The sequence below is a fragment of the Stegostoma tigrinum genome, chromosome 4, assembly GCF_030684315.1.
Source record: "Stegostoma tigrinum isolate sSteTig4 chromosome 4, sSteTig4.hap1, whole genome shotgun sequence".
Classification (NCBI taxonomy): Eukaryota; Metazoa; Chordata; class Chondrichthyes; order Orectolobiformes; family Stegostomatidae; genus Stegostoma; species Stegostoma tigrinum.
The window spans coordinates 21,093,333-21,121,279 of NC_081357.1; the positions used below are offsets into that span (position 1 = coordinate 21,093,333).

Here is a 27,947-nt window from a genome sequence, read left to right on the forward strand (position 1 = left end):
AAGGGTTTGTAGATGATTAAGAAAGGTGAAGGTGCTGTGGAAGTAGTGGGATGAGATGGGGGGAGTGAGTATTTTCCTCCAGTCCTAGGATTGCTCAGACCATTGAGTTAAGGAGTTGAGATGTCATGTTGCGGTTGTCTCAGATATTGATAAGGCCACTTTTGGAGTACCGTGTACAGTTTTGGTTGCCCTGCTATAGGTAGGATATTATTAAATTGGAGACGGTGTAGGAAAGATTTACAAGGTTAATGGGACTAGAGAGTTTGAGTTGTGAGGAGAGGCTGGATGGGCTGGGACTTCTTTCACAGGAGTGTAGGAGTTGAGGGTTGACCTTACAGAGGTTTATAAAATTGTGAGGAGCATATATTATAGGATTAGCAAGGGTTTATTTTCCCTAGGGTTAGGGAGTTCAAAACTAGGGGGCATAATTTTAAGGCAAGAGGAGAAAGATTTAAAAGGGAACCCAGGGCAACTTTGTCACACATGGTGGTTCATATATGGAATAAACTGCCAGAGGAAGTGGTAGACGCAGGTACAGTAGCACCATTTAAAAGACATTTGGACAAGTACATGAATAGGGAAGATTTAGAAGGAATATGGACCAAATGCAGGCAAATGGGACTAGTTTAGCTTGGAAGGATGTAAAGAAGTTTTACAGGGATCAGTTTTAAAAATACACACCATTGATGTGCAGAGGTTTACCAGCATGTTGCCTAGTCTGGAGCGAAGGTCTTATGAGGAAAGGCTGAGGGACTTGGGTCTGTTCTCATTGGAGAGAAGGAGGCTAACAGGGGATTTAATAGAGACATACAAGATGGCAGTCTTGTGAGTCAGGTTTTCTATCACTGATCTTCACTGATGCTGCAATCAATTGTATCTGTGAATCATCAGGAGTTGTCACCTCATTTCATCAATTAGCACTCCTGCTAATTTCATTATTGTCTGCACAGACTTCCAAGGTTTGCGTGCAGTCAATGCTGTGAGTGGCATCAGCACCGATTGCAGTACACACATCCTCAGTGCACTATGGAGGAATGACACTACCAACGTATTCACTATTCACAGAAATGACAAGAGAGGGCACTCGTCTGACATGACTTCTAAGAGAATTGAGAATGCATTTGTAGATGAGTCCCTCAAATATGTGACACTTGTAGGGTATAGGATACAGGTGGGGAAATGTTCAATGTTCAAAGTTAAATATTAATAGTTACAAGGGGTACTGCTAACAAACTTGGGGGAAGATGTAAATTTAAAGGAACTGTACTTTTATTCCAAAAATGTCTACCGAACACATTCAAAAACTAGCCATGTCGAAGTGACGTTGGATCACGAAAATGTCTGTAAGTCACTAAGTAAGAGATTCTCTCTTACTATCCTCTGTATAATGTTATGTTCAATAAAGCCTGTTGCTGTTCACTCACAAGAGTGTAGGTGTCATATTACTATGGTAATGTATCATACGTCAGCTCAGACAGAGCAGGTGCATGGGGTGTATACTAAAGAACTAGAAATACACTTTCTGCGTTATCTTGACTGTATTTCAACAAGTATTTTTATGTGAATTGAATGAACAACAAATGCCAACCTTGCCAGTGACACGTTCATTCTATGAATGAATGAAAGATAGTACAGAAATAGCCTCACATCAGAATTGAAGTAGTTGTCTAATAGATAGTCACTGATATTGCAATATAGTTCTGAAATCAGAAACAATTAAGATTCATGAGCACTTTGTGTGTATTAGCCTGGACGATGATGTTGCCAGGCTACTGAACTGTAGGGGGCATTGTAGCTGAGCCTGACCCTGTCACCCAGCACAAATTTTCCAGAAGGGCTTTCTGGATATTGATCAAGAGGAAGAACCTGTGGCTGGGTTCCCTCTCTCATAGTGACATAATGCTGGGAGGGGCATATTGGCAACAAGCACAGCTGTAGCTCCTGCATCTTTGTTCTGCCCCCACTTCAAATATTACTTTTACTATCAAATTAAAGCAGAAATGTGGTAATCAGATACAGTAGTCAACAGAAAACTTTTTTCACGGTTTCTTTTCGCATTTAAAACTGAAAATATCTCTCTTTGTTTTGATTTCAAGTGTAAAAAAATGGAGGTGCAGGCGAAGTTTCAAGTGGAAGCAACAAAGTAAATAAACAGCCAAAAAAATTCTCTTGTAAATGAAAGAAAAGTCATAATACGTTCTGGTATCCAATCCAGGTGAGAATCCTGAGAGGATAGTCGACCACAAGGGAAAGAAAATCACAACTCAGTTCAATATCACTAACTGCCATTCACTCTGTGGGGTAAGGGGGCTGCTCTGAAAAACAACTAGAGCCAGACACCAGATTTTCTCTCTCTCTCTCTCCTTCCTAACTCAATACATTGAGGTAAAAGTATCAACTTCAACAGCTGCCCTGTTAACTGCTGACTCAGAGTGGAAACTGAAGTTGGAATTTTTCCAATCTGTTGCTATTAGGGGACCTTTGGAAATTCCAATGTGTAAATTGCTTTGTGGCAGTCATTTCATTTTATTGTATAAGGGGCAAGAAACTTACTTCTCACTGGTAAAAGACCTCAGTCTCTGGGTGTCAAGCCTGGCCCATGACAGCACATAGGAAATTCAAATGGAATATATTCTGACAATTAAACTCAATAGTCAGAAGACTAGGCATAGTGCATGGCAAATTTCCAAAAGAGGCTCTGTGTGAACAAGTCTCGCAAGCAGGAACATAAAGTCAAAAAAAATTACATCTCATGTATGCAATGACAGTACAAATAAGTATTTAACAGAGAGATGATAATTGTTTAGAACAGAATTTATGTTCATTAATAATAAATCTGTTCTAACTGAAGAGAACATATGCACCTAAATTAACAGGAGTTTCTCACTACTGAGATGTATGTAACTTGATTGTGAGGGACAGCCACACACACATTCTCAGTCATTTTGGCATAGATACATTTTAGGAAATAAACTTAGATTCGATATTACTCAGGAAAGATAACTTAGTGGTCACTGACCAAAGCTTGTTTTCAAAATATTAGCAGTACCTCTTTTCCATTTCTGCAATATTTCTTGTCAGTGTATTTATTTTTAACATTCCAAGGTAGGGCATTGCTTTTGTTTCAGAGGGGAAATGCATCAAGCTGTTGCGTCACAGACTAGTTTGAATCACTGCACATTACCAGTTTGATAATAAAATGTGAGGCTGGATGAACACAGCAGGCCAAGCACCATCTCAGGAGCACAAAAGCTGACGTTTCGGGCCTAGACCCTTCATCAGAGAGGGGGATGGGGTGAGGGTTCTGGAATAAATAGGGAGAGAGGGGGAGGCGGACCGAAGATGGAGAGAAAAGAAGGCAGGTGGAGAGGAGAGTATACACAACCAGCCCAGCCTGTCTCTGCCTCCCTAACCTGTTCTTCCTCTCACCCATCCCTTCCTCCCACCCCAAGCCGCACCTTCATTTCCTATCTACTAACCTCATCCCACCTCCTTGACCTGTCCGTCTTCCCTGGACTGACCTATCCCCTTCCTACCTCCCCACCCATACTCTCCTCTCCACCTATCTTCTTTTCTCTCCATCTTCGGTCCGCCTCCCCCTCTCTCCCTATTTATTCCAGAACCCTAATCCATCCCCCTCTCTAATGAAGGGTCTAGGCCCAAAACGTCAGCTTTTGTGCTCCTGAGATGCTGCTGGGCCTGCTGTGTTCATCCAGCTTCACACTTTATTATCTTGGATTCTCCAGCATCTACAGTTCCCATTATCACATTACCAGTTTGGTTGATCTTATCTGGCAAGGTAGCTGATATTTTCCAATTTGATTCAGCATCAGATGACTTGCAAGAAGGAAGTTTCTGATGGACTAACAATTCCTTGAGAGCACTGCAATATCCCTGCTGGAAAGTGTGTGCATGTGAATGTGCAGATGAAAACTACATTGAGCTCGGCTTTGATGATTTCCTTAGTAAAATAACAAGTTTGCACATGTTGCCTTGGCCCACACTCAAAACACAAAAGCCTACTAAGCAAGGAAGAAGGCATCACCGCTAGCATTTCACCTCATTTTCAGTCTGCTGGTCTACATTTACTCATATTTAACAGTGTTAACCATTTGGAGCCAGGTCCCAGAATTAAAGAAAAAACAATGTATGCCACACAAGATTTGTGCTCAGATTTCCTTCCTGAAGGATGCGTCACATTGAAGGAAAATGTTCAGTCATTAATGACAAAACACTGTTGGTGAAATGATGCGTCCTTCAAACATGCACACAGTTTATACAGCCAAGACAAGTCAGATTTCTTCACTATTTACTACTTCTGTAAAAGTATTTTAAAAAACTGTCCATTTCCATGTCTGGCACTATACTCTCCTCTGGAAATATCAAATTCTTGCCCAAACCCTCCTCTGGAAATATCAAATTCTTGCCCAAGCAGGCATTATTCCTCAGCTTTGTCAGTGAGTCTCAGGAAACCATGAGAAGATGCAACTGTGGGTAGGTTGTTAGGTACAATAAACAAACTCAAAAAACCTGTGCACTCCCAGCTGGGGTCATGAGGTGGTGAAACAGCATGTGAAGACTGGATCATTGTCCTCTTCCAATCCATTGCGGCTGTGATTAAACTTAGCACCTTAATGATTGATGGATGGCCTCTCAATTCAAGGATGGCATTGACTAAGTGTCATGAGTTTCTGCCAAAAATCTTCATGCGACTAAACAGGTTTATTTTTGACTGTCAAATCTTTGAGCATGTGGGGCAGGACATCCCTTGAAGTGGTGGGATCTGGAGGATTTATTTCCTTTTCTTTCCTTCTTTGCACCTGCTCTTCTCATCACTGAGACATTGTGACCTAAAGCAGGATGTAGTTTGATGGACTAATAGTCACTATTGATAGCAAGCTACTCCCATTCAATAGTGTCAATGCTGCTGCACTTTATGGATAGCTTCAGAGCATCTTTGAAGCATTTTCTACATCAAATACTTGAACTTTAGCCATTGGAGACTTGAGAAAACAGGACCCGAAACGTCAAGCTTTCCTGCTCCTCTGATGCTGCTTGGCCCGCTGTGCTCATCCAGCTTCACACCGTGTTATCTCACCTGGTAGGAGAAGCTCATTTTGGCTATCCAAATATAGTCGTCCAAATCATCAAAGATCAAATTGTAGGAGTTTTGCCTGAATGCTTTTAAAGCTTGCTTTGAGAAGGGCAATTGCATTTGTTCATTGGTCTACCTGCATAGATGGAATTTCTGTAGTGCTCGTATCTGTCACTGATACAGTGAAGACTTCACTGCAGTATAGGAATGTGGCAACAGCATTTGATTCCTTTAGTCCGAACTCACACTTGACAAGTCCAGTATTTAAAGTTTTAATTATTTGAGCACAAAGAGGGTGGTTTGCCAGCCATGAGAAAGTGAGACAGTGTATTTTTAGATATCTTTTCTACCCCTTTTGAGTGAGTAGAGATAATGCTGGAGACAACTGCTCTGCCACAGATGCTGCTGCAAAAGAAACTCTGTCCAACAGGAAGAGATGTCCACCAATCTTCACACATCTGTCACCTATCTGCATATTCTTGACTACAAGGACTTCCAGATTCATGGCCCGGTCCCCAGTTCTTTACTGCCAGAGAACTTGGTAAATACACCGTGATAGAAACATACATGTGACTTTGTTCAACACTAGATGTCGTCATTGACTACACAATCTTAGTGGGTTGGTGGTCCCCATCGAAATATGATGACCCATATCATTTTGCCACAGTTGGTCTCTTTGCAGCTGTTGAGAGGCAGCATCTTTCTTCACCTGCTTTGTCATCAAGGACTTTTTGCACTACACTTTGTCTGGCACTTCCCCTACACTTTGCTAACCTCCTCACTATGGGTGGCCACAGCAAGTCTCAACACCATCCTTAACAAAGCAGCCCACTTGACTGTCACCCCATTCCAGCACCTTAAACATTCACTCCTTTCACCATGACACACAGTGCAGCAGGGTGTACCACCAATAAGATTTATATCAGCAAACTCACCAAATCTCCTTCAAAAGCACTCTCCAAATCAATGACCTCCACCACTGAGAAGGTCAAAGACAGCAGGTACATGGGAACATCATTATCGTTAAGCTTCCCTCCAAACCACAGAATATCCTGGCTTGGAAGTGTATCACTGTTCCTTCAAATTCGGTAGGTCAAAATCTTGGAATTCCTTTCCTAACAGCACCTATAATCTAACGATTGCAGCAAATTGAGTACCACCTTCTCCATGGCAATTAGGGATGGGAAACAAATGCTGAAACATCAACTTTCCTGCCCCTCTGATGCTACCTGGCTTGCTGTGTTTTTCTAGCTCCATACTGTGTTGTCTCTGACTCCAGCATCTGCAGTTCTTGCTATCTCTGGACCAGCCAGTAATGCCCACATCTCATGAAGGAATAAAAAAGAACTCCGAATGCCATTGTTCAGAGGATTATCAGGATACATAAGCCTCTCCACAGAGGGAACCACAGAGTATCACCTTAATACCATAAATCAAGAACACACAGGTCTGTATAAGCCAGATACCTGGACTACCTTGGACTTTAAGGCTTAGTTATTCATGTAATAAGCCAGAAAAAGAATTTATGATGAAGTAAGTTCAGAACTGAATCAATGTGGGGGCTTAAATGGGATAGCACAGCAGTGATCAATCATACCACACATCATCATTTTATGAAACAAAAACAAAGTACTGCAAATGCTGGAAATCTGAACTAAAACAAAACAAAAGCTCTGAAAATAATCAGTGGATTGGGCAGCAACTATGGAGACAGAAACAGAGTTAATGTTTCCATTTTGATGTGGGGTCATTGACCTGAAACATTAGTTCTCCTCCTTCACCACAGAAACTGTCCAACTTGCTCAGTATCTGCTGAGTATTTTGTCATCATGTTGGGGCACAGGTTAGGCAGATATGGCAGACTCTGGGATGGTCACGTTCCTCAGGCCCTGTCACAACACACTAAGCTGTGGCTGCAAGGGGAGAGGGAGACAGAGTGGAGTTGTTCATGTTTGATGCTATTTTACAGATGATATGTGGAACAGCCCAACCAGTAGGGGCCCAGGCTTTCTTTGTATGGTTACAGGTGCTTTCCAGCTCCTGCTGAGCACTACAGAGAAATATTTCTAATACTTAACTTAGAGTGTCTCCCCTTCTTAGTCATGCAGTATAGAGTTAACGCACAATTGGAGCCTTAATGGCAGCTTTGCCTACCAGTGAGGTTCGCACCTAAGTCAGGCAGACACCTTCAGTAGTAGGGTGATCAACTGCCCCGGATTTTCTGGGACTGTCCTGTGATTTGGTGTTTTTTTTTGTCCTGTTTCCTGGGTCAGGCCTTCCTGGGATGTGTTTTGCCCCAGATTTCTTCATTAATGTTTGGCCCTCCTTCTGCATGTGCTGGATGCCAACTGTTATCAGGGCTGTAATGTGGCTGACCTGAGCCAACACAAAGCAGCATTAAAGTCAAATGCCGGTCGCAGAGTCCCAACACCGCTGTCCCCAATCCCACACCCCAACCCCACTCCACAGGTCAAATCTCAGGACGTTGCTGACGGGCCATCTTGCACCCCATCCCCACCTCTGCCTCAAAGGATTTTGATAGCATTGTTTTCCTTTGCCCTCAAGGCTTCATCCACTTCCCACCTTACCACCACCAAGGAGAGCTGTCCCTTACTCTTTGCAACTAGATTGATCACCATGTGCACATCAAAAAAAGCAGAATGGTCCAGTTAAAACGGCAGTGAGCAGGAATCAAGCACGGCCATTTTATCTGCCTTTATGCCCAATTCCTCATTCAGTCATAGAGTCATACAGCACGGAAACAGACCCTTCAGTCTAACTTCAGTCCATGCTGACCAAATATCCTAAATTTATCAAGTCCTATTTGGTGCATATCCCTCTAAACTTTTCCTATTCATGTACTCATCCAGATACAATTGTAATTATACCCACCTCCACCACTTCCTCTGGCACTTCATTCCATACACGTACCACCCTCAGTGTGAAAAAGTTACTCCTCAAGTCCTTTCATAATCTTTCCCCTCTCACCTTAAACATATGCTCCCTAGTTTCAGATTGCCCAGAGGTAAATTAAAATCTAACCCCCACCCGACCCTTCCTCAATGCTTCAGTATATTTTGAATGTGTTTTGAATAGTGTTGCTGGGGTTTCTGTTATGAAAGGCGCCACGACCAGACAAAGACTCACCTGGTTCCTTATCTGCACGCTTGTTGCTGGTGTGAGATATTTGTGTTCTAGATACCAAGCCCGTTCTTGGTAAAGGAGGTTAGTTCCATGCAAAAGGCAAAACTGTAAAGAAAAGCAAATAAATAAATACAAAATTGTTACTTGGAAACAAGCTTTTTATAAACAATCTGACAACACCAGGAAATTTGATAGCAGCATGCTGCATCATTTTATAAAACTAACAATCTCAGAAACACATTGATTGACTCACTGCTTTTCCTGAACTTTAATCAAATAAAAACACAAGTACAGGAGTCCAATTAAGGTCTTGCCTTGCAAGTTTAATTGTCCCCTTCATAGATACCTTTGTATTATGGACTGTTGCAGCATTAAGATAAAAGACAGGCAACCTTTCACGTGGACCTCTTCATTCTTAACCCTCAGTGTCCCCTGACAAATCTAACCAGGTAGGTACACTCCTCTGTGGTCCACGATGTGTCAACTTGTCTGGCAGCAGGCATTTACTTGTTTAAAGAAAGAACTTGCATTAATTTAACAACTTTCATCACATCATGATATCTCAGGACTTTAATTCCAATGTAATTCTTTTTAAGTGCTCTGCTACTGTAATGTCGGGAATAGAGGAGGCATTTACTCGAGCAGTGGTCTCATAAAGAGTGATGTGCATAGTATTTGTAATAGTGGATGGTGAATGATTACTGAAGAGGACATTTGGAGATCTTCCCATTTCTTCCTCAAAGCAAGGGAGCTACATTCACCTGAAAAAGGCAACTACACTTTGGTTTAATTTTTCACCCAAAAGAATGTACCCACAAAAGTATAATACTCCCTCGTGTGCTTGGCTGGGTCATGTCTTCACTCTCTAATGTGGTAAAATGTGTTTAAGCTTTCTTTCCTCCATTAAGTAGTGGCAAGCATTCATTGCAATTCTCTAATTGCCTAAGAGATGGTGGCGGTGACGAGTGTTCTTGAACTCTGCAGACTGTATGTTGAAAGTACAGTGTTAGGAAGGGAGTTCTAGAATTCTGACTCAATGGCAGTGAAGGAATTGTGAATAGATGTGAACACTTTTCAAGTGCTACTGAATATTTTCAGTCCTGATCTTGTTGGAAGAGAGGTCATTGATGAAGCAGCTGAAGATAACTTCAGAATCTATCCTTAGGAACACCTATAGAAGTCTTCTGGGGCTAAGATGAATGACCTCCAAAACCCACCATCACCTTCCTTTGTGTTAGGTATGACTTTGATGAGAGGAGAGCTTTCCTCCTGATTCCAATGGTTTAAATTTTGCTGTGAGTCCTTAATGCTGCGTCTGGTCAAGTGGTGCTTTGATGTCATGTATAGTCACTTACACCTCACCCCTGGAATTCAGTGTTTTGTCCACATTTGGTCCAAAAATGAGATGAGCTCTGAGCCTAAAGAGGCCTGACTGAACCTTAAGTGAATATTGTTAAACACTCTCCACCATTTTCTACTAATGGAAATATATGTGATGGTAATTGTCTAGACAGGGCATACCTTGGCAACTTTGTCAGTTATATTCCAGAGTTGTAGCTTTTGCAAAATAGCGGTACTACGTGGGATTATGCCTTAAACTGAAACACTACAGCTGGGACATTCTTAATTTGAGAACTGTTTTAATTGTGAAGGGAGAATTCTGGAATGGAACTCAAAGGTTGAAACTCCAATACAGGTGGTGGAGCAAAGGTATCGAGATGCAGATGGAGTAGAGTTGGTTGACTCTAAACCCACATCTATGACTGTACTCAGAAGCACTTATCTGTTTCTTGATGAATGATTACTAAACACAACATTTGGAAATCTCATTTCCTGACATTGTATGGAGATAATCAAATGGGCTTCAGTGATGCTGGGGACCTTTGGATGGATTGTCTACTTAGCATATCTGGTTGTTTCAAATCCCACCCCTACGATGGCTCAGTTTGTAAAGACAAGATGTACACTGAGTTTACCGATCCTAGCTAGCTCACTGTCAAGTTAGCTGAACCCATTTGCAGTGGTGTGAGGAGTTTCCTTAGGGAAAAAGGAAAATCAGCCGCAGCTCATGGTCATGATTGATGTCTAATGATCATTTCCACACAAACACACCCCCTGGAAATTGTATGGACTTGAACCAAAATATGAAATTATTTCCCAACAATCACGTCTAAGCTAAGCAGGAAGGAAGAATCATTAATAACAAAGTGTGGAGCTGGATGAATACAGCAGGCAAAGCAGCATCTCAGGAGCACAAAAGCTGATGTTTCGGGCCTAGACCCTTCTAGGTCTAGGTCTAGGCCCGAAACGTCAGCTTTTGTGCTCCTGAGATGCTGCTTGGCCTGCTGTGTTCATCCAGCTCCACACTTTGTTATCTTGGATTCTCCAGAATCTACAGTTCCCATTATCACAGGAAGAATCATTACCTGAATGCAGAACCTATCAAACTCCATTGCAATGGAGGAGGAGGTGTTAAATATAGCAAGAGAGAAAAACAATTAGTGTTGTAGATGTCTGTGTAATTAAGTTTTTGGATCTGTTATTTAGTTTGCTAACAATTTCAGTCAGTTTTCACTTGTACAAATGGGTCTATTTATAAGCTACCATCTCTGTCTGTACCAACCGTCACTAGATCTTCCCCAAACACTGATCTTATATATCAGAGATAATGGGAACTGCAGATGCTGGAGATTCCAAGATAATAAAATGTGAGGCTGGATGAACACAGCAGGCCAAGCAGCATCTCAGGAGCACAAAAGCTGACGTTTCTCTCTGATGAAGGGTCTAGGCCCGAAACGTCAGCTTTTGTGCTCCTGAGATGCTGCTTGGCCTGCTGTGTTCATCCAGCTTCACACTTTGTTATCTTGGATTCTCCAGCATCTGCAGTTCCCATTGTCACTGAAGCAATGATGGTGTATTTTTTGACACTTTGCCTGCACAGGCAGAATTTATCATTGCCCTTGCATGGCAGGAACACAATAATTCGCCCTGGTGTCTCCGAACAGATTCCTCATCCTTGTGACTACTGAAGGAAGGACTAGATTCTGCTGGGCTCTGATACTGCCAACAGTATAGCAGCCTGAAAATATTCACCCAACAAGGCCCTACCAGGGTCTAAGAGATCACACTATAGTCATATTATTACTGCCCCAATGAAGTCAATACAATCATAGAATGTTTAAGTACAGAAGGTGACCATTTGTCTGGACAGGCTCTCCCAAGAAAAGTTCTATCAGTGCCACTCCAATGACTTTTCCCCATACCCTGAAAATGTTTCCTCTTTGGTTAATGGTTCCATTCTGTTTTGAAAACAATGAATGAGTCTGCCCTCAATACAATCCAAGCAGTCCATTCCAGATCCCATCCACTTGCCGCAAAGAAATAAAGCTTTTCCTCAATAGCAGTGTTGCTGCTTTTTCCAATCACTTTAATTGATATCCTCACCTTCTCAAACAATTATTCCTTAAATACTCTGTTCAGGTCCCTCAGTATTTTGAGAGCATCTGTCAAATCTCCTCTCAACCTTCTCTTCTTCAAGAAAAAGAGCACTACATTGTCCAAACCATCCACTCATTGAAGATCTTCATCCTTGGAACCATTCTCATAAATCTTTTTCACATCCTCTCCAATGCCTTCGCATCATTCCTGAAGTGCAATGTTTAGAACAGGACATAATGTCCCAGTTGAATCCAAACTCATGGTTTATACATGTTTATCATAGCTCCTTGCTTTTATGCACTCTGTCCCTATTTATAAAGATCTGAAGCCTGTTCTAATAAAACATTTTCAAAATGTCCTGCGACCTTTAATGTACGCATCTATCCCAAGTCCCTTCAACCTATTTCAAATATAACATTTATACGGCATCTTCCAATTTTTCCCCAACAAACCTATTACTTCACAATTCTCTGTAATAAATTTCATCTGTCACTGGTCTGCCCTTTCTGCATCTGTTTTGCAAGGGAAAAGGAACATACTTGGGTCTTTGTTGATCTACAAAGATTTAGATAGAGAACAGTTCTGAGGCAGGGTCACCAGACCTGAAATGTTAACTTTGATTTTTCTTCACAGTGCTGCCAGAGCTGCTGAGCTTTTCCAGCAATTTCTGTTTTTGTTGTAGATAAAGGACAGACTGTTCTGTCTGCTAAACTAAAAATAAATCTTAAACAGTTCCCAGCATTTTGAATGAAATGGGACAATCTTGTGCAGGTGGTTTTAGATATTTTCCTAATGAATCTGTTCAGAGGTGTTATGATACACTTATGGAGCAGGTGGGACTTGAACCCAGGCCTTCTGGCTCAGATAACACTGGTTGTATAATTACTACTAGACCAGTTTTTCAGTGAACTTAAGTTTCAACATCTGCAATGTGGGATTCCGTGCAGGTGGCTTTACACTTCCCTAAACTACATTCAGCTGACTTCCCACACATTAGATCACAGGTTAATGCCCTTTGACCCATTTGATCTCACTTTTCCAGAATACTAACACTGCCTTCTTTCCATTACAGCTCCCAGCTGTTTACTAAACTAAATCCAGCCTCAACCTATTACAGACTCACCTACTGTGATGCCCTTCTGATGGTTATCCATTCTGCCGACCTCCATAAACCAAACTTCAAATGAAACTCTGCTGTTCATATTCTAACTCTTGTCTTGCTGTAGAGCCAAATATGAACACCAGTTCAGGTTTACTTTCTCCATTCCATTACACACCAAGAAAGAGGGTATTGACTTCTGATGCCAGGCTAGGCTCCTACCTGCTGGAGTTTAGAGAGGTAAGACAGAACTTGATTGAAACATTAAAGTTCTTGGGGGTTTTGATGGGGTAGATTTTCTGCTTTATCGGAGCATCAAGAGTTACAGTTCACCATTCAAGTACTTCTAAAGGAGAAATTGCAAGAAAGTAAGACTGTGGACTAATTAGATCAACCAAAATCTTACTGAATAGCAGGGCAAGCTTGAGGGACAAATGGCCTAATCATAGACTCCCTACAGTGTGGAAACATGCCCTTTGGTCCAACAAGTTAATACCAACCCACAGAGCATCCCATCCAGACACATACCCTTGTAACCCACCTAATCTACACAGCTCTGAACACTATGGGCAATTTAGTAAGGCCAATCCAGCTAACCTGCACACCTTTGGACTGTGGGAGGAAACTGCAGCACCCAGGGGAAACCCACATAAACACGGGGAGAATGTGCAAACTCCACACAGACAGTTGCCTGAGGCTGGAATCGAACCCAGGCCACAGGTGCTGAGAGGCAGCACTGCTAACCCCTGAGCCACAGCGCTGGCTACTTCTTCTAACTTGTATGTTCCTATATTCATGTTACCCTATGTATTTTAGAAAGGATAAAAGCAAAATACTGTGGATGCTGGAAATCCAAAACTCAAACTGACTGACTGAGGAGTCATATGAGACTTGAAACATTAACTCTATTTCTTTCTTTATGGATGTGAGACCTGCTGAGTTTTTTCCAGCACTTGCAAAGTTTTTCCAACACTTTCTGCTTTTATTACTTCTGGGAAGGAGTTAGAGGGCTGTTGAGGCTGAGTCATTAAATATGTTCAAGACAGAGTTAGACATATTTTTAATGAGTAAAGAATCAAGGGAAAAGGAAGGAAAGTGGAGTTGAGGATTATGAGGAAATATGGAACAACAAGACATTCACAACCTGCTACGTAAAGAAACTCCCCTTCCCTTCAGTCTTATGCTAAGGATTCCTTATGCTGAGACTGTTCTCTGTGTTTAGATTTCTGAAATAGAGCAATCTCGCAGTGACTATCCTGTCAAGCCTGTTCTGATTCTTGTGTGTTTCCATGAGATCATCTGTCATTTAGTGGGCCAATTTACTCAGCATCAGATCATAGGAAAGCTTTTCAATTCCAGGAACCAAGCTAATGAACCTTCACTATACCATGACCAATGCAACAATACCCTTCCTTATACTTGGGACACCAAAACTGCACACAGTACTTTAGGTACGGTCTCACCAAAGCATTGTACAATTCTAGCAAGTTTTTTTTTTAAATCCTGTGTTCCAATTTCTGTGCGATGATGGCTAATATACCATTTGCCTTCCCGCTTTGTTTGCGATACTTTCCTGACTTTGTGTTCCTTTACCTACATATCCCAATTTCATTGAGAAACAACAATTAGAATATTTGTTCCTTTTAAAAATATTCTGCTTTTCAGTTTTTATCCTTCCCTGCATTATACTCCATTTGCCATATTGGTGCCCATTCACCTGACTTCTTTATATCTTTCCGTAGCCTCTTTATATTCTTCTTGTAGCACAGCTTTCCAGTTGACTTTTTACTGTCAGCAAACTGAGACAAAGCCCTCTCAGCAACTTTGTCTTAGGTTGTAAATAGCTGAAATCTGAGTACTGATCCTTCTGGTACTTTGTGAGTTACAGCCTGCCAAACTGAAAATACTTTGTTTATCCAATTGTATCAGTGATAATGGGAACTGCAGATGCTGGAGAATCCAAGATAATGAAATGTGAGGCTGGATGAACACATCAGGCCCAGCAGCATCTCAGGAGCACAAAAGCTGACGTTTCGGGCCTAGACCCTTCATCAGAGAGGGGGATGGGGAGAGGGTTCTGGAATAAATAGGGAGAGAGGGGGAGGCGGACCGAAGATGGAGAGAAGATAGGTGGAGAGGAGAGTATAGGTGGGGAGGTAGGGAGGGGATAGGTCAGTCCAGGGAAGACGGACACGTCAAGGAGGTGGGATGAGGTTAGTAGGTAGGAGATGGAGGTGCGGCTTGGGGTGGGAGGAAGGGATGGGTGAGAGGAAGAACAGGTTAGGGAGGCAGAGACAGGTTGGACTGGTTTTGGGATGCAGTGGGTGGAGGGGAAGAGCTGGGCTGGTTGTGTGGTACAGTGGGGGGAGGGGACGAACTGGGCTGGTTTTGGGATGCGGTGGGGGAAGGGGAGATTTTGAAGCTGGTGAAGTGCACATTGATACCATTGGGCTGCAGGGTTCCCAAGCGGAATATGAGTTGCTGTTCCTGCAACCTTCGGGTGGCATCATTGTGGCACTGCAGGAGGCCCATGATGGACATGTCATCTAAAGAATGGGAAGGGGGAATGGAAATGGTTTGCGACTGGGAGGTGCAGTTGTTTATTGTGAACTGAGCGGAGGTGTTCTGCAAAGCGGTCCCCAAGCCTCCGCTTGGTTTCCCCAGTGTAGAGGAAGCCACACCGGGTACAGTGGATGCAGTATACCACATTGGCAGATGTGCAGGTGAACCTCTGCTTAATGTGGAAAGTCATCTTGGGGCCTGGGATAGGGGTAAGGGAGGAGGTGTGGGGGCAAGTGTAGCATTTCCTGCGGTTGCAGGGGAAGGTGCCAGGTGTGGTGGGGTTGGAGGGCAGTGTGGAGCAAACAAGGGAGTCAGGGAGAGAGTGGTCTCTCCAGAAAGCAGACAGAGGTGGGAATGGAAAAACGTATCGGGCGGTGGGGTCGGATTGTAGGTGGCGGAAGTGTCGGAGGATGATGCGTTGTATCCGGAAGTTGGTGGGGTGGTGTGTGAGAACGAGGGGGATCCTCTTTGGGCGGTTTTGGCAGGGGCCAATTTCTGCTTTCTGTCCGGTAACCAGATCTTCCTCCAAGCTACTACATTACTCTCAATGTTTAAACATGAGTACCACCTTCTCAAATGCCCTTTGTAAACTCAATAATCTTATCTCTACTGGTTTATCTTCCCTGTTTTTGTTGATCTGTTGCTTTGCATCAGCTGAAACTTTGTTGTAGGTCTTACTGTGTCACATGTTTTCTCTTGTTGCTACCTCCCTATGCAAGTTTTCACATCTGTAAACTACAAATAAAACTGAACCCTATCTTGCCCTTTAAGCTACATCCTACAATGGGTTATAGTAATCAACTAAGATAAATGTCACAGATCACCCCAGAAACATTTGTAGCAAGTTTGTGGTCAGTAGCAGTAACCAGCTCTATGCAGTTCAAGTTTAGAAAAGTAATCTCTATAAAGCATGCAAATCTTATAAGAAATAGCAACTATTATATAGTTAACTAAACTCTAATATCATGAAATATGCATTAGAAAGTTATAAAATACAACATGAAGACAGATTCAGTGGTAATTTCCAGTTGGAAGTTTAACATATATTAAAGAGTAAAAGTTTGTAAGGCTAAAGGGGAAAAAAACGGCAGAGTGTGACTCGTAAGACTAAATGAATATTGCTTTAAAATAGCCAGCACGAAAACAAGTGGGTTGACAATGACCTCTCATGATGTATGATAATTCAGAGAATCATATAGCATGGAAACAGGCCCTTCAGTCCAACTTGTTCACACTGACCAGACATGCTAAATTGATTTAAGCTCATTTGCCAGTGTTACAAAGGAGTGGTCAATCTCGCACCCCAGGTGCCCCAATAACTAAAACGGAGAAGCTCGCCTTGCCTCATAATCTATTTTAAAAAGTGGTTAAACAAAAGAAGCCCCCAGTACTCACTTTATAATCAACAAGTAACAATTTATTTATCTAACTCTAATAGTTAATAAATTAACAGAACTACAAACAAACCAAACAATTCCCCTTAACTATTCACAAATAAAACAAAATTCTAATGGTATGCTGTTCCAACAGATACAAATCCCACTTATATAAACCACATTAACCAGCTTAATCTCTCAAAATTACAGTCAAGATGAGTCTGCTGGAACATTCTTTGCCGTCCCCCAGTCAGTAACACCCTCCGTTGAATTCTTGTGTCAGGTATAATAGCTAAGAGTGCCACAGTGCCTTTATTTAGATAGTGCTTATTCTGGCATCTTAAAAAGTTCTGTGGGAGCCACTGATTTGCTCTTTCTTTAGAGCTGATGGCTGTTCACAGCTGTTCTGTTAACAGATGGCAGTTTGTGCTCACACCTGTTTTCAAATGCCTTCTTCTTTTGTACCCTTGATGGCCTATTAATTTCTTCCAATAGGATTGGTCTGAGGTTGTCAAAACCATCAGATTTAAATTTAATTGGGCTTTGCCCAGGGCCTGGTTTAAATTAATTGGCTAAACTCAAAAACCTTTTGTCTTAGTAAAAATGCTGCTTTGCCCGCTAACAGTATAGCCTTTTGTTACAACGTTTCAATTTCAAGAACTCTCTGCATCTGCTGCTGCTTGCAGACATTTTTTAACCCCCAGGCCTTAAAAAAAACATCTTTTTAAAGGGACCACACACTTCCCCCCCCTATCATTTTACAAATAAATTCTAATGTCCTACTTTCCAATCCACAAGTACAATATGAATTTTGTAACAGCCAGCAATTGGCCCATATCCATCTAATCCCTTCCTATTTATATACTCATCCATCATGTTTAACTTTTTGGACAAACTGCCCCGTTTACAAGATGTAGTTTACAGAATTATTACCAAATGCATTCAATATTTTCAGTCATTTAATCAAATCCCTACAGTACAGAAAGAGGCCATTCAACTCTTTGAGTCTGTACCGTCCCTCCAAACAGCATCCCATTCCAACCCCTTAGCTCCCCATTTTCCACAGTTAAGCCATCTAAACTGCACACCTTTGGACTGTGAGAGGAAACCAGACCACCCTGAGGAAACCATTGCAGACACAGGCAGAATGTGCAAACTCCACACAGACAGTTATCCAGTATATAATCTGCAGGCACTGCCACAGATAGGGCATGTAGCATTTGGAGGGTCAGATAGGTTAGCCTGATGGGTTGTTTGGAGGTTTTCATGCTCCCTCAGACAGCTTGACTTTGCATATTCTCAACAATGTGTTTCAATGTGCTTGGTGCCTTCCCAAATGATCTTCCTCCATTTTGGTCAGTCACAAGCCAGAATTTCCTATGAGAGAGGCAAACAGGAGGCTGGAAGAATACAACAACCCAGGCAGCATCATTTGAGGAAAGGAGAAATCAATGTTTCAGATATCCTTTCTTCAGGACTGGATGTGGGGGTAGGGGGAGCTGCAGATAAAGAAGTGGTGGGGTGAGGGGTTGTAGAGGAATGGCAACAATACGTGGACACTGGTAGTAGGTACGACCTGGTTGGTCAATTGGAGGGATGAATCCGATTGGTGGCTGGAAGGGAGGGTCAGAAGGTGGAATGGAAGGGAGGAGGCGGGGCTGGTAATAGAACGGGGGATGGGTGGGAAGGTTATTTGAAATTGGAGAACTCAATGTTGAGTCCTCCAGGCTGCAGGGTGCCCAGGAGGAAGAAACAGTGTTGTTCTTCAAATCTGCATTCTGATTCACTGCAACACCAGAGGAGGTCAAGGGTGGAGATGTCGAAGGGGGGATGGGATGGGATGGGGAGTTGAAATGGGCAGTGACTGGTAGGTTAGGTTGGCCGCTATGGGCCGGGCAAAGATGCTGGGTGAAACGGTACCAAATCTATGTTTGGTCTTACTGATGTGGAGAAGACCCACATCGGGAGCACTGGATGCCACAGAACAGATTGGAGGAGATACAGGTGAAGCTCTGTCTCGACTGGAAGGACTGTTTAGGGCCCCAGATGGAGGTGAGTGAGTTGGTGTGTGGGCAGGTGTTGCATCTTTTATAGTTACAAGGGAAGTACTGGGTGGATTGGAGTGGTTGGTGGGGAGTGTGGTATGAACTAAGGAGTGGCAAAGAGAATGGTTCTTGCGGAAGGCAGAGATGGGTGGGGAGAGGAAGATGTTCCAGATGATGGGGTCTAACTGGAGTTGGAGAGTTACCTATAAGTTGATTGAGAAGATTCCAAAGTGTGTCTGCTGTCCTTCTGGGAGTCTTCTGTGTAACCAAGTCCTGAGTTGACTAGCTGCTTTGGGAGCCTAGTGTCAGGCACCCAAATTACATGGCCCTGACCTCTGGAGTTAGTTTTGAATAATCAGTGCCTAGATACTGGACAAGTTGGCTTTAGATCTGACATGCTGTTGGATGGACATTTTTGCCACCATATTTTCAGGGCTTTCCAAAGGTAGTACCCCTCCAGAGTTCTGAGGTGCCTGCTGTAGGTTGTCCAAGTCTCTGAAACATATATGAGTGCAGGTAGCACCCAGTTTGGTAAACCATGATCCTAGTCTCAAGTTGGAGATTCAGGTCCTCAAACCCTTTTCTTAAGTCAGTTGGCAGATTGATTAATTTTGTCATCTAGAAAACAGAGGACTCTACTGGCATGGAAAATTGTTCACATTTTCCAGGATGTGACACTGATATGAATTGATGAAAAGAGATGTTGGCCTGTGGGAGTTGGTTGGAAGAGGAATCCAGTTTTAATGGCTTTACGTGAAAAGACTGACTTTCTCATTTGCTTTGGAGGAGGGAACAATGACCTGGAGCTTGGTTCCTCAAACAGCTCATACACAAATGTCTGCATTCCAGAGGTCAAGACTGATATTGGAATGATTTTGGCTTAAAGGTGGCATAGTTGCAATAGATGTTGCAACGGACAAACACAGCAAGTGTAAGCTAAACAGAAAATGCCTGGATGTACAATTTATCTAAAGAGAGAAGTTATGATGCTGATAAGTTTCATTAGTTTTGCAGGTGGTTAATGGTGTGACTAGTGTCTCATAGTCAGTGACAGGATCCTGTAAAACCATTCAGGAAAGTGGGGGCGGGAGATTGCTGGGGTGATTTCTGGACGAATACAGCTACCAAAAGACTAATATCTAGGTGTATGCTCTGTTGAAATCAGTCTTATCTGCAAATTTAGTAGACAGTCATTTCTGAAGGCTCAGGCTATTTGATAACGGTTGCTAGAGGCTGACATCTGATTTAGGACTGAGAAAGTTTGGAAAATCTGGGTACAATTTCTTATCAGTTTTGACACATCTGTCTATCCAGTGGAGCCTATAATGGACAGATGAAGAACAGGTAAATTTCCATTTGTTTTATTTCACTTACCTTACTTTTGGAGCTAAGGGGAGGGGGAACAGCAGTGCTGTCCTCCAATCCAGAAATAATTCCAAGTTCCTGGCAGTCTGGATTTTCTAACCCCCCTCCCCATTCACTCCTGATCTCCCACCATCTACCCTGTTGGTGGCCTTAGTGTTGGAATAATTCCCACAGCTATACCAGGCACCCATGTGACACTTACAGCTTTCAGTTGTTATGCAAACAAAGCCCAATTGCTGGCGATTCTCAGGGCTTTATCTTCACAAACACAGTCCGGGCATACTTTCAGCATCTCGGTCTGCAAGTCACACCTTAGTAAGTGAAATGGAGATCTAATTGGCTGTGATGAGATGTGTTAATGTCCATTCCCTACCTGTGTATTCTCACAAATCCCTGAGATTAATACAGTCGAATCACAATGTGGGTGTGACATTTAATCCTGAGATGACTTTGCAATATCATATTTGTACAACCTCAAAAATTGCCTTCACCTCCTTAACATTACCTGACTTTGTCTGCTTTTCATCTGCTGCTGACTCCTCCATTTATATCTTTGTTACCACTAGACTTGACTAATCTAACACGTTCCTGGACTACACCACTGTAGTCGACAGTTGTTATACATACACACAGTGCTATGAAGAAGGGAAATCCAGGACTTTGATCCATCCATAGTGAATGAGTGGCAATACATTTCCAAATCAGGATGGTACGTGGACTTGGAAGGGAACGTACAGGTGTCAGTGTTAACAGTGCATCTTATCCTTATTCTTCTAAGTTGCACAAGTTGTGGATTTGGAAGAGACTGGGTGAATTGTTATGGATTATTATAATTATTCCACGAAAGATGTCAAAAGCTTACATGACTGACAGAAGCATCATACACAAAAATTTTAACCAAGGCTAGAGAAACTTAGACATTGCAGCTTTAAAAAGAGGTAACTGTGAGTGAACGTAAGGAGATATATAATTAACAGCACTGAAAAATTAAAAATTAAATCCAGACCTTGTTTCAGATTGAAATGTAACAGTAAGACAAGGACCACAAATTCAAATTACTGAAAGACAATTTGCAACTTATATTGGGACGTTCTTTACAAAAAGTAGTCAGCAGATTTCAGGGTAGGCAGCAGAGGCAAAAACTCCCAAAGAATCTGGATAGAATGTTTTAACCAACCCACCAAGGCTCCTCTGACAGCACTTTCCAACACATGACCTCTACCACTTCAAAGGACAAGGCCAATTGACATGGAGGAACATGCAAGTTCTCCTCCAAGCCACACACACCCAGGCTTGGAAATATACTGCTATTTCTTCAGTGCTGTTGGATCAATATCCTGGAATTGCTGCCCCAACAGCACCCTGGATACTCTACACCCTGACAACTGCAGTGGTTCAAAAGGCAGCTCATCACCACCTTCTCCAGGAAGCCAGCTGAGCACACACATCCAGTGAACGAATAAAGAAAAGACACAGGCTTCCTCACTCTTGCTGTTCTTGTGAGCTGCATGTATTATTAGGACCTCATTGGGAGTAGACTGCAGGTGTAAATCCAACAAGTTGTTTTGGTGTCTCCATTTTGGGAAAAGGCACTTGGCCTGGCTCCCTGTATCCTTACGACTATTATTTTGAAGTGTCCACGTCAGCAGAGGACCGGATCTATCTTGCTGGTGTCAGCTGATTGGCTCATTGGGTGTTGAGACTCAACCCCAGGAGCAAAGGCGTCTTGCTCATGTCAGCTGATTGGCTCCCTGGCTGTCGAGAGTTGTCGATGAACAATGGCTACTTGTGCGAGATGGTGGCCTTTGGGATCTCATATTCAGGAGAGTGAGAGGGAGAGACAAAGAAGTGGGGGTAAAAAGTAATTTTTTTCACAGTTGAATAAGTATTGCAGTCAATTTTGTGGCTGAGCCAAGGAAGTCTGTCATAAAGCGTGTGCAGCTTTAACTTTTCCTATTTTAAAAGCTGATAAGCCAGGTTTGCTCAGTAATTAGGCACATTCTCAGTCAGTTTAGCAAACCAGTCCAGATAAGTTGGTTAAAGAGAGTACTGTTGATAGATCAAGTTGAATTGAGATAATTGTATTCTATTTAAAACTGAAATAAATTCCAGCTAACACTCAACACCCACTTTCCTGTCAGCCTTGCAAACAAGCTCCAGCACTTAACCAAGTGGCAGCAAATACGTTTGAGATACTGCAGCCCACCTACTCAGTGATGATATTTGTGTCCCTCCCTGCTCAGTTATTAACAGCTGAAAAGATGATAAACGGGCCTTGGTGATAAGAACAATGTGGCTCTGACGCTGAATGTACTAATTGTTTCTCTCTGGAGGGGGAGTTTCAGTTCGTAATCTTACCTTCTTCAGCAAAGCTTGGTCTTCTGGGACTGGGCACTGTTCCACTGCTTTCCAGAACTGTTCTAAGGTCACTGCAAACAACCAAAAGAGATGAAAGAGTTTCATGTCTTGAGGATTTTTTTTTCTCACTTTTCGAGGAGATTCTAAGTGCCTGCAATCTACCCTCAACCATTTTCAGAGCAAAAAAAAACACATCTTTTATTTCTCACATGACTGTAAATCACCTCAAAATCCGTCCTTTTAATCAAGGTTTCATTCCAAATTTTTCCAACATGGCTCTTTTAAGCCTTTTGTCTATTGTTTCTTTCTCACCCTTCTGGCTAGAATTCTCTCCCTACATTTGTTGTTGAAACACAAGTGCAACCTCTGTTTAATATCTCATCTGAAAGACTACATCTCCAGCGGTTAAACATTCCCTCAGTGCTACACTGAAGAGGTCACTTGTCCTCTCAGATGGGCACAAAGGGTTCCAGAGCACTATTCAAAAAGGAGATCTCCTACTAACATTTATTTCTCAAACAACATTATTACAATGACCAGTTGCTTTTTTCTTTCATTTTTCTCAAGTTGAACTTGCTGAGCACAAATTGGGTGCTGTGCTTCCCAATACGACAACAATGTCAAAATACTTCATTGGCTGTCCTAAGGTCAGGAAATAAACGTAGCTTCTTTTGTTATTGTTTTAAACTATTTACGATGTACAGTTTAACAACACCCAGGAAATTCTTCCAATCAATAATACTAGGGGACAAGTAAGATTCAGGACAAAACCGGATTTTCTGTTTTGAACTTTCTGCTAAAATGGCAAGGGGGACTTTGATATTATTCTTGAGGAATGGTGTCATCCAGTGCAGAACAAAAAATAAATTGCAATCAAAAACAGGTTGGCAAGCTTTTGTAAAGTTACATCCAGTACATATTAGTAGGCTATGACAGGAGTGCACCCAACTCTTTAAAGCATTGCATCGTCCTATTTAGCAGCAACTTACTGATTGCATGAAGTATATTATCATTACGGAAGACACTTCAGGTCAACAGAAACTCTGAATATAATATGACATTTTATTATACATAAGCATTGTGTTTATATTACACTGAAAAGAAAAGCAGAACTACTGCTGCATGCAAATGCTCATTACTTTTTTTGAAGCTTATTTTTTCTACTTGTGTGGGTGGCTGAAAGGAGAGAAAAGGTTATCTGCTACCTACAGAACATTGTGACAGACTTAAAACTGTCTGACCCACATCATTTAAATTTTAGTTAGCAACTGTACAGAAGTTGCTGTTATCTTTTATAAAAGGTTGGGTTTGAGTCTCTCTAATCACTGGGTTGGTTTACACTTCTAATTAGAATAATTTCACAGTTGTCCCTAAGTTGTAAAAACATTCTTCTCAACAGTATTGTCAACTTCTGTGCAGTGTAATAACCCGTGGACTGCACTGCACATTACAAATTTCCACCAATAGCTGCGTGTCCCCTCATGTGCTGCACTTGGTGTAAATACAATTAGTCCAAGTTGCATTCTAAAGACAAATCATCCTGAGATTAAAAATAAAAATAAAATTCTGCTGATAATTTTCTTTTACAAAGATTTAAGTTAGCTAAAAATGAAATATTGTCTCATGGCACATCCTAAACGGTATTTGCCATGTCAAACTTCTAATTAAATCTACATTATTAACATCAGCTAAAGATTTTAACTCAAGTTAAATCAGAACCATGAGGAATTGATAAAACTGATAAATGACGATTACATTTTCAGTTGCATTTTTCCCTGCTGGTTGTACTTCAGGAAGCTCTTGGAGCCACCCAATACAATATGAGCAAGCGAATATTAAACATTACTCGTTTGACATTTCTCGTCCCACTATTTGAACAGAGGTGCCAACCTGCTCATTTTACATGTCTAACTTGGCTGACCTGCATGTTAGAAATAGTCATGAGGCTAAGAATGTTACTCACTTCAAAATTAGACATCACCCTAAAGATCCACACATGTGCCACTAGACAATTGTGAGCTTCCTTGCCAAGATGCACTCCAGAAGCTGGAAAATGTTTACAGTTTTTTTTCCTTTATGGAATGTCTGCATTGCTGGCTAGGCCATTTTGAACTGTTGCAGTCCATCTGGCATGGATATTTTGACAGTGCCATGAGGGAGTTCAAGGATTTTGACCCAGCATCAATACATAGTCTACTCAGGATGGCATGTGGCTTAGAGGGGAACTTGCTAGTGGCAGTGTCCCATGGTGACAGAGGTCACACATTCGGAAACTTCTATCAAAAGAGCCAAGCTGGATTGCTGCAGTGTCCCTTTATACAGTACACAATGAGTGGTAAGATCCTGGGAAGCACCAAGGACCTTGGCGCGCTCGTCCACCAGTCCTTTAAAGTATCACGGCAACTGGATAAAGCAGTTGAGAAGTCATATGGGATACTTGCGTTTATTAGCCAAGGCATAGTGTTTAAGAGTAGTGAGATCATGCTGGAAGCATATAAAAAGTTGGTTAGGCTACAACTAGATCATTGTGTGCAGTTCTGGAATCCACATGATGGGAGGGATGTGGATACGCTGGACAGACTGTAAAGAAGAATACCCAGGATGTTGCCTGGGCTAGAGAGTTTTAGTTCTGAATTATGAGAGCATAGACAGGGTAGACAGAAGAAACCCTTCCACTTGGTAGAGGGATCAATGTCCGGGGCAATGGATTTAAGGTAAGGGGCAAGAGGTTTAGAAGGAATATGAGGAAAACATTTTTCACCCAGCGGATTGTGTGAATCTGGAAGTCACTACCTGTAAGGGTGGAAGAGGCAGAAGCCCTCATAACATTTAAGGCGCATTTAGATGTAAAATTGTAATGTCAAGACATACAAGGCTATAGGCCAAGTGGTGGAAAATGGAATTAGAATAGTAAACTTGCTACACTGAAGAGCGTTTTTCAGTGCAGTAGAACTCTATGGCACAGTGAACTGGTGGTGGAAAGAATGAAAGTTTAAGATAGAGAACAGAAAAGTGATCAAACTACTGGAAGGTACTGATTTTCTTAAGTGTTGTTGGTGCCAGTTGTTGGTGCCACACTCATCCAGGTAAGTTCTATCACACTTCATGCTTTGAAGATGCTAGACAGGCTTCAGAGAATTAGGAGATGAGTTAATTGCCTCAGAACTCCCTGACCTTTTCTTGTAGCCACAATACTCATATGGTTGGTTGAGTTCAGTTTCTGGTATTGGTAACCCCCAAGATGTTTTGTGATTCAGTTTTCTCTTGCTGTAAACGGTCACTGCCTGGTGTACATGTGGTAGATAGGTTGCCACTTGTCAGCGAAATCTGAATGGTGTTCTGGTCTTGCTGCATGTGGACACAGAATGCCTCAGTAGCTTAGGAGTGACAAATTAGCCTGAACACTGTGCAATCATCAGCGAATGTCCTTACTTCTGACCCCATGATGGAAGCAAGGTCACTGAAGAAGAATGGACAAAGATGGGTTGGGCCAAAGACACTCTCCTGAGGAACAGCCATTATGTAATTCTCGAGGTGAGGGTTATTGTTGAAATGCAGAAAGTGCACTTATCCAATACTCACAAACTAAATGCGCCAATAAAGGTTAGGCATCATCCATTCCAGTCCTTTATCCTTTTTAATGGTGTGGCAAGAAATTTCTGATTGATGTATCATATGTCCTATTGCTAGTACTCTATCACAAGATTCAGGATTAAAAAGATTAATTGAGATGCAAAGGTCTGGAAATCACAGCATTCTCAAAATATTACAATCTTTTTTATTCTACTTTTCTCTATCCTAGAATCAATGTAACTAAAGTGCGAGTTTACCAAATCAAAATGTTCAAAAAGCTCCACAAAACTAACTAATGGTAAAACTCTGGTCTTGACTTAATATAAAATGATATAGTAAATGTTTAGAGTAATGGTTCATCTGTCCTACTCTTCCTAGGTCTTCTGAGCCAGAACTGTGGGTCCCAGTCCAACATTAGAAACTTGTTTACAGATTCTAGGCCTAAACTTCTGTGCAGTGCTGAAGGAATGCTGTACTGTCAGAGACACTGTCAAGTGAATGTAAAAATATTCTACCACATTATTTGAAGAACAGCAGTTCTAGCTATTTTTTGGTTATCAATCAACATCACAAAAACACTATTTAACTTGGTGTTATGAAAAAACTGTCTGCTGTTCTTCCCACTATGCATCACTAGCTATGAAGAGCTCTTAAACATCTTGAAGTGATCAAAGGCAATACATAAATTCCAATTTATTTACTCTCTAAATTCCTGACTGATTCTATAACTTAATATGTTCACTAATAGGAATTCATCCAGTCCTCTTGTGAACCTCATTCCATTACACTTTTGCAATCGTCTCTACAGTGTTATTACCTTATTATTAAAAAGGAACCATTCTTACATTTTATAACCAACAATATAAGGTCATTTGGAATGTTTTGCTTGAAACCCTATCATTTAACTCAATTTCACTGTAGTCATCTGCCAAACTCCTCTACTTGGTAATGAACAGTCAATATGAAAAGTGGTAGCAATAAACAGTGTTGAAATTAGCTTTACAGCTTCAGATCTGGGGGTCCTGTTCAGAACTGTTGTTCAACAATTCTTGTGTAAGAATGGGAGAGGATGTGTGCATATGTGCAGGTGTACACATTTGTTGCGTATGCTTAAGTATTAGGGGTAGAACAGGATGAAACTTCAACATGATGCTCCCATAATTAAACAGAATGTTAATCAAGATCAAATTATAAATAGTGGTGGTTGAGTCATAAGAAGTGGCTAGAGCCCCTGGAACTATATGTCAACAGAAGTCAGCAACTACAAAGGAGTGGTAGCAGTGGCGGAAATTGGCAAGATAACAATAGAGAAAAGAACAAGGTCGCCAGCTAAGGAGTAGTTTTGTTGCTTGTGGAAACTAAATTCAAGAACGTCTGAGGTAGTCTGGTCACACTGACCTTTGCACAGAAAAAATGTTGCAAATGAATATATTGAACATAATATGGACATTAGTAAAATGCTCAGGTGGCCGAGGATTCAAATTAGAGATTAAATCGTCAGCACAACGGCAGAAACATTACCATGCTTTGTAACATAGTCATGGTAAAGTTTTCTTCTTCAAGCCTTTCCCCTTGACTTTCTGTTTTTGACATCTGAGGTATTTTCTTGGGATATAGTTCCTAGCGTGCCGAGTCACCTTCAAATACCTTACCTTTTTCATGGATAAACCTCAACAATAAATGTTGGCAGGCTATTCTATGATAGCAAGACTGTATTTGAGGCTAATCTCATCTCCGCTTGGCATATATATGCAGTTTCATCAAGTGCATATTGCATACTGGGAACACTGACAGATTTCTCTTTCCATAATCGGGTACACAAATAATTGTGTCCATGCTGCCATTCCGGCTGAGATTAACTAATTTAACGCAAACTGGGAGTTAAACCTACA

The 27,947-nt window shown here is 41.7% G+C and overlaps 1 protein-coding gene across 5 annotated transcripts in view; it reads right to left on the reverse strand.

Moving 5' to 3' along the window:
- The window catches only part of acoxl (acyl-CoA oxidase-like), a 322,997-nt gene that overhangs the window by 26,460 nt on the left and 268,590 nt on the right, over window positions 1-27,947 (reverse strand). For 2 of the 5 annotated variants that reach the window (XM_059645207.1, XM_048531551.2), the window contains 3 exons: window positions 22,483-22,553; window positions 8,243-8,344; window positions 7,265-7,471 (listed from right to left, as the gene is read on the reverse strand). In XM_059645207.1, coding sequence (XP_059501190.1) covers window positions 7,265-7,471; window positions 8,243-8,344; window positions 22,483-22,553 — 380 coding nt within the window. Of the gene's footprint in view, window positions 1-7,264; window positions 7,472-8,242; window positions 8,345-8,585; window positions 8,746-22,482; window positions 22,554-27,947 lie in introns of those variants that run through there. The other 3 variants (XM_048531552.1, XM_048531553.2, XR_007247594.1) reach the window with 2 other exon arrangements.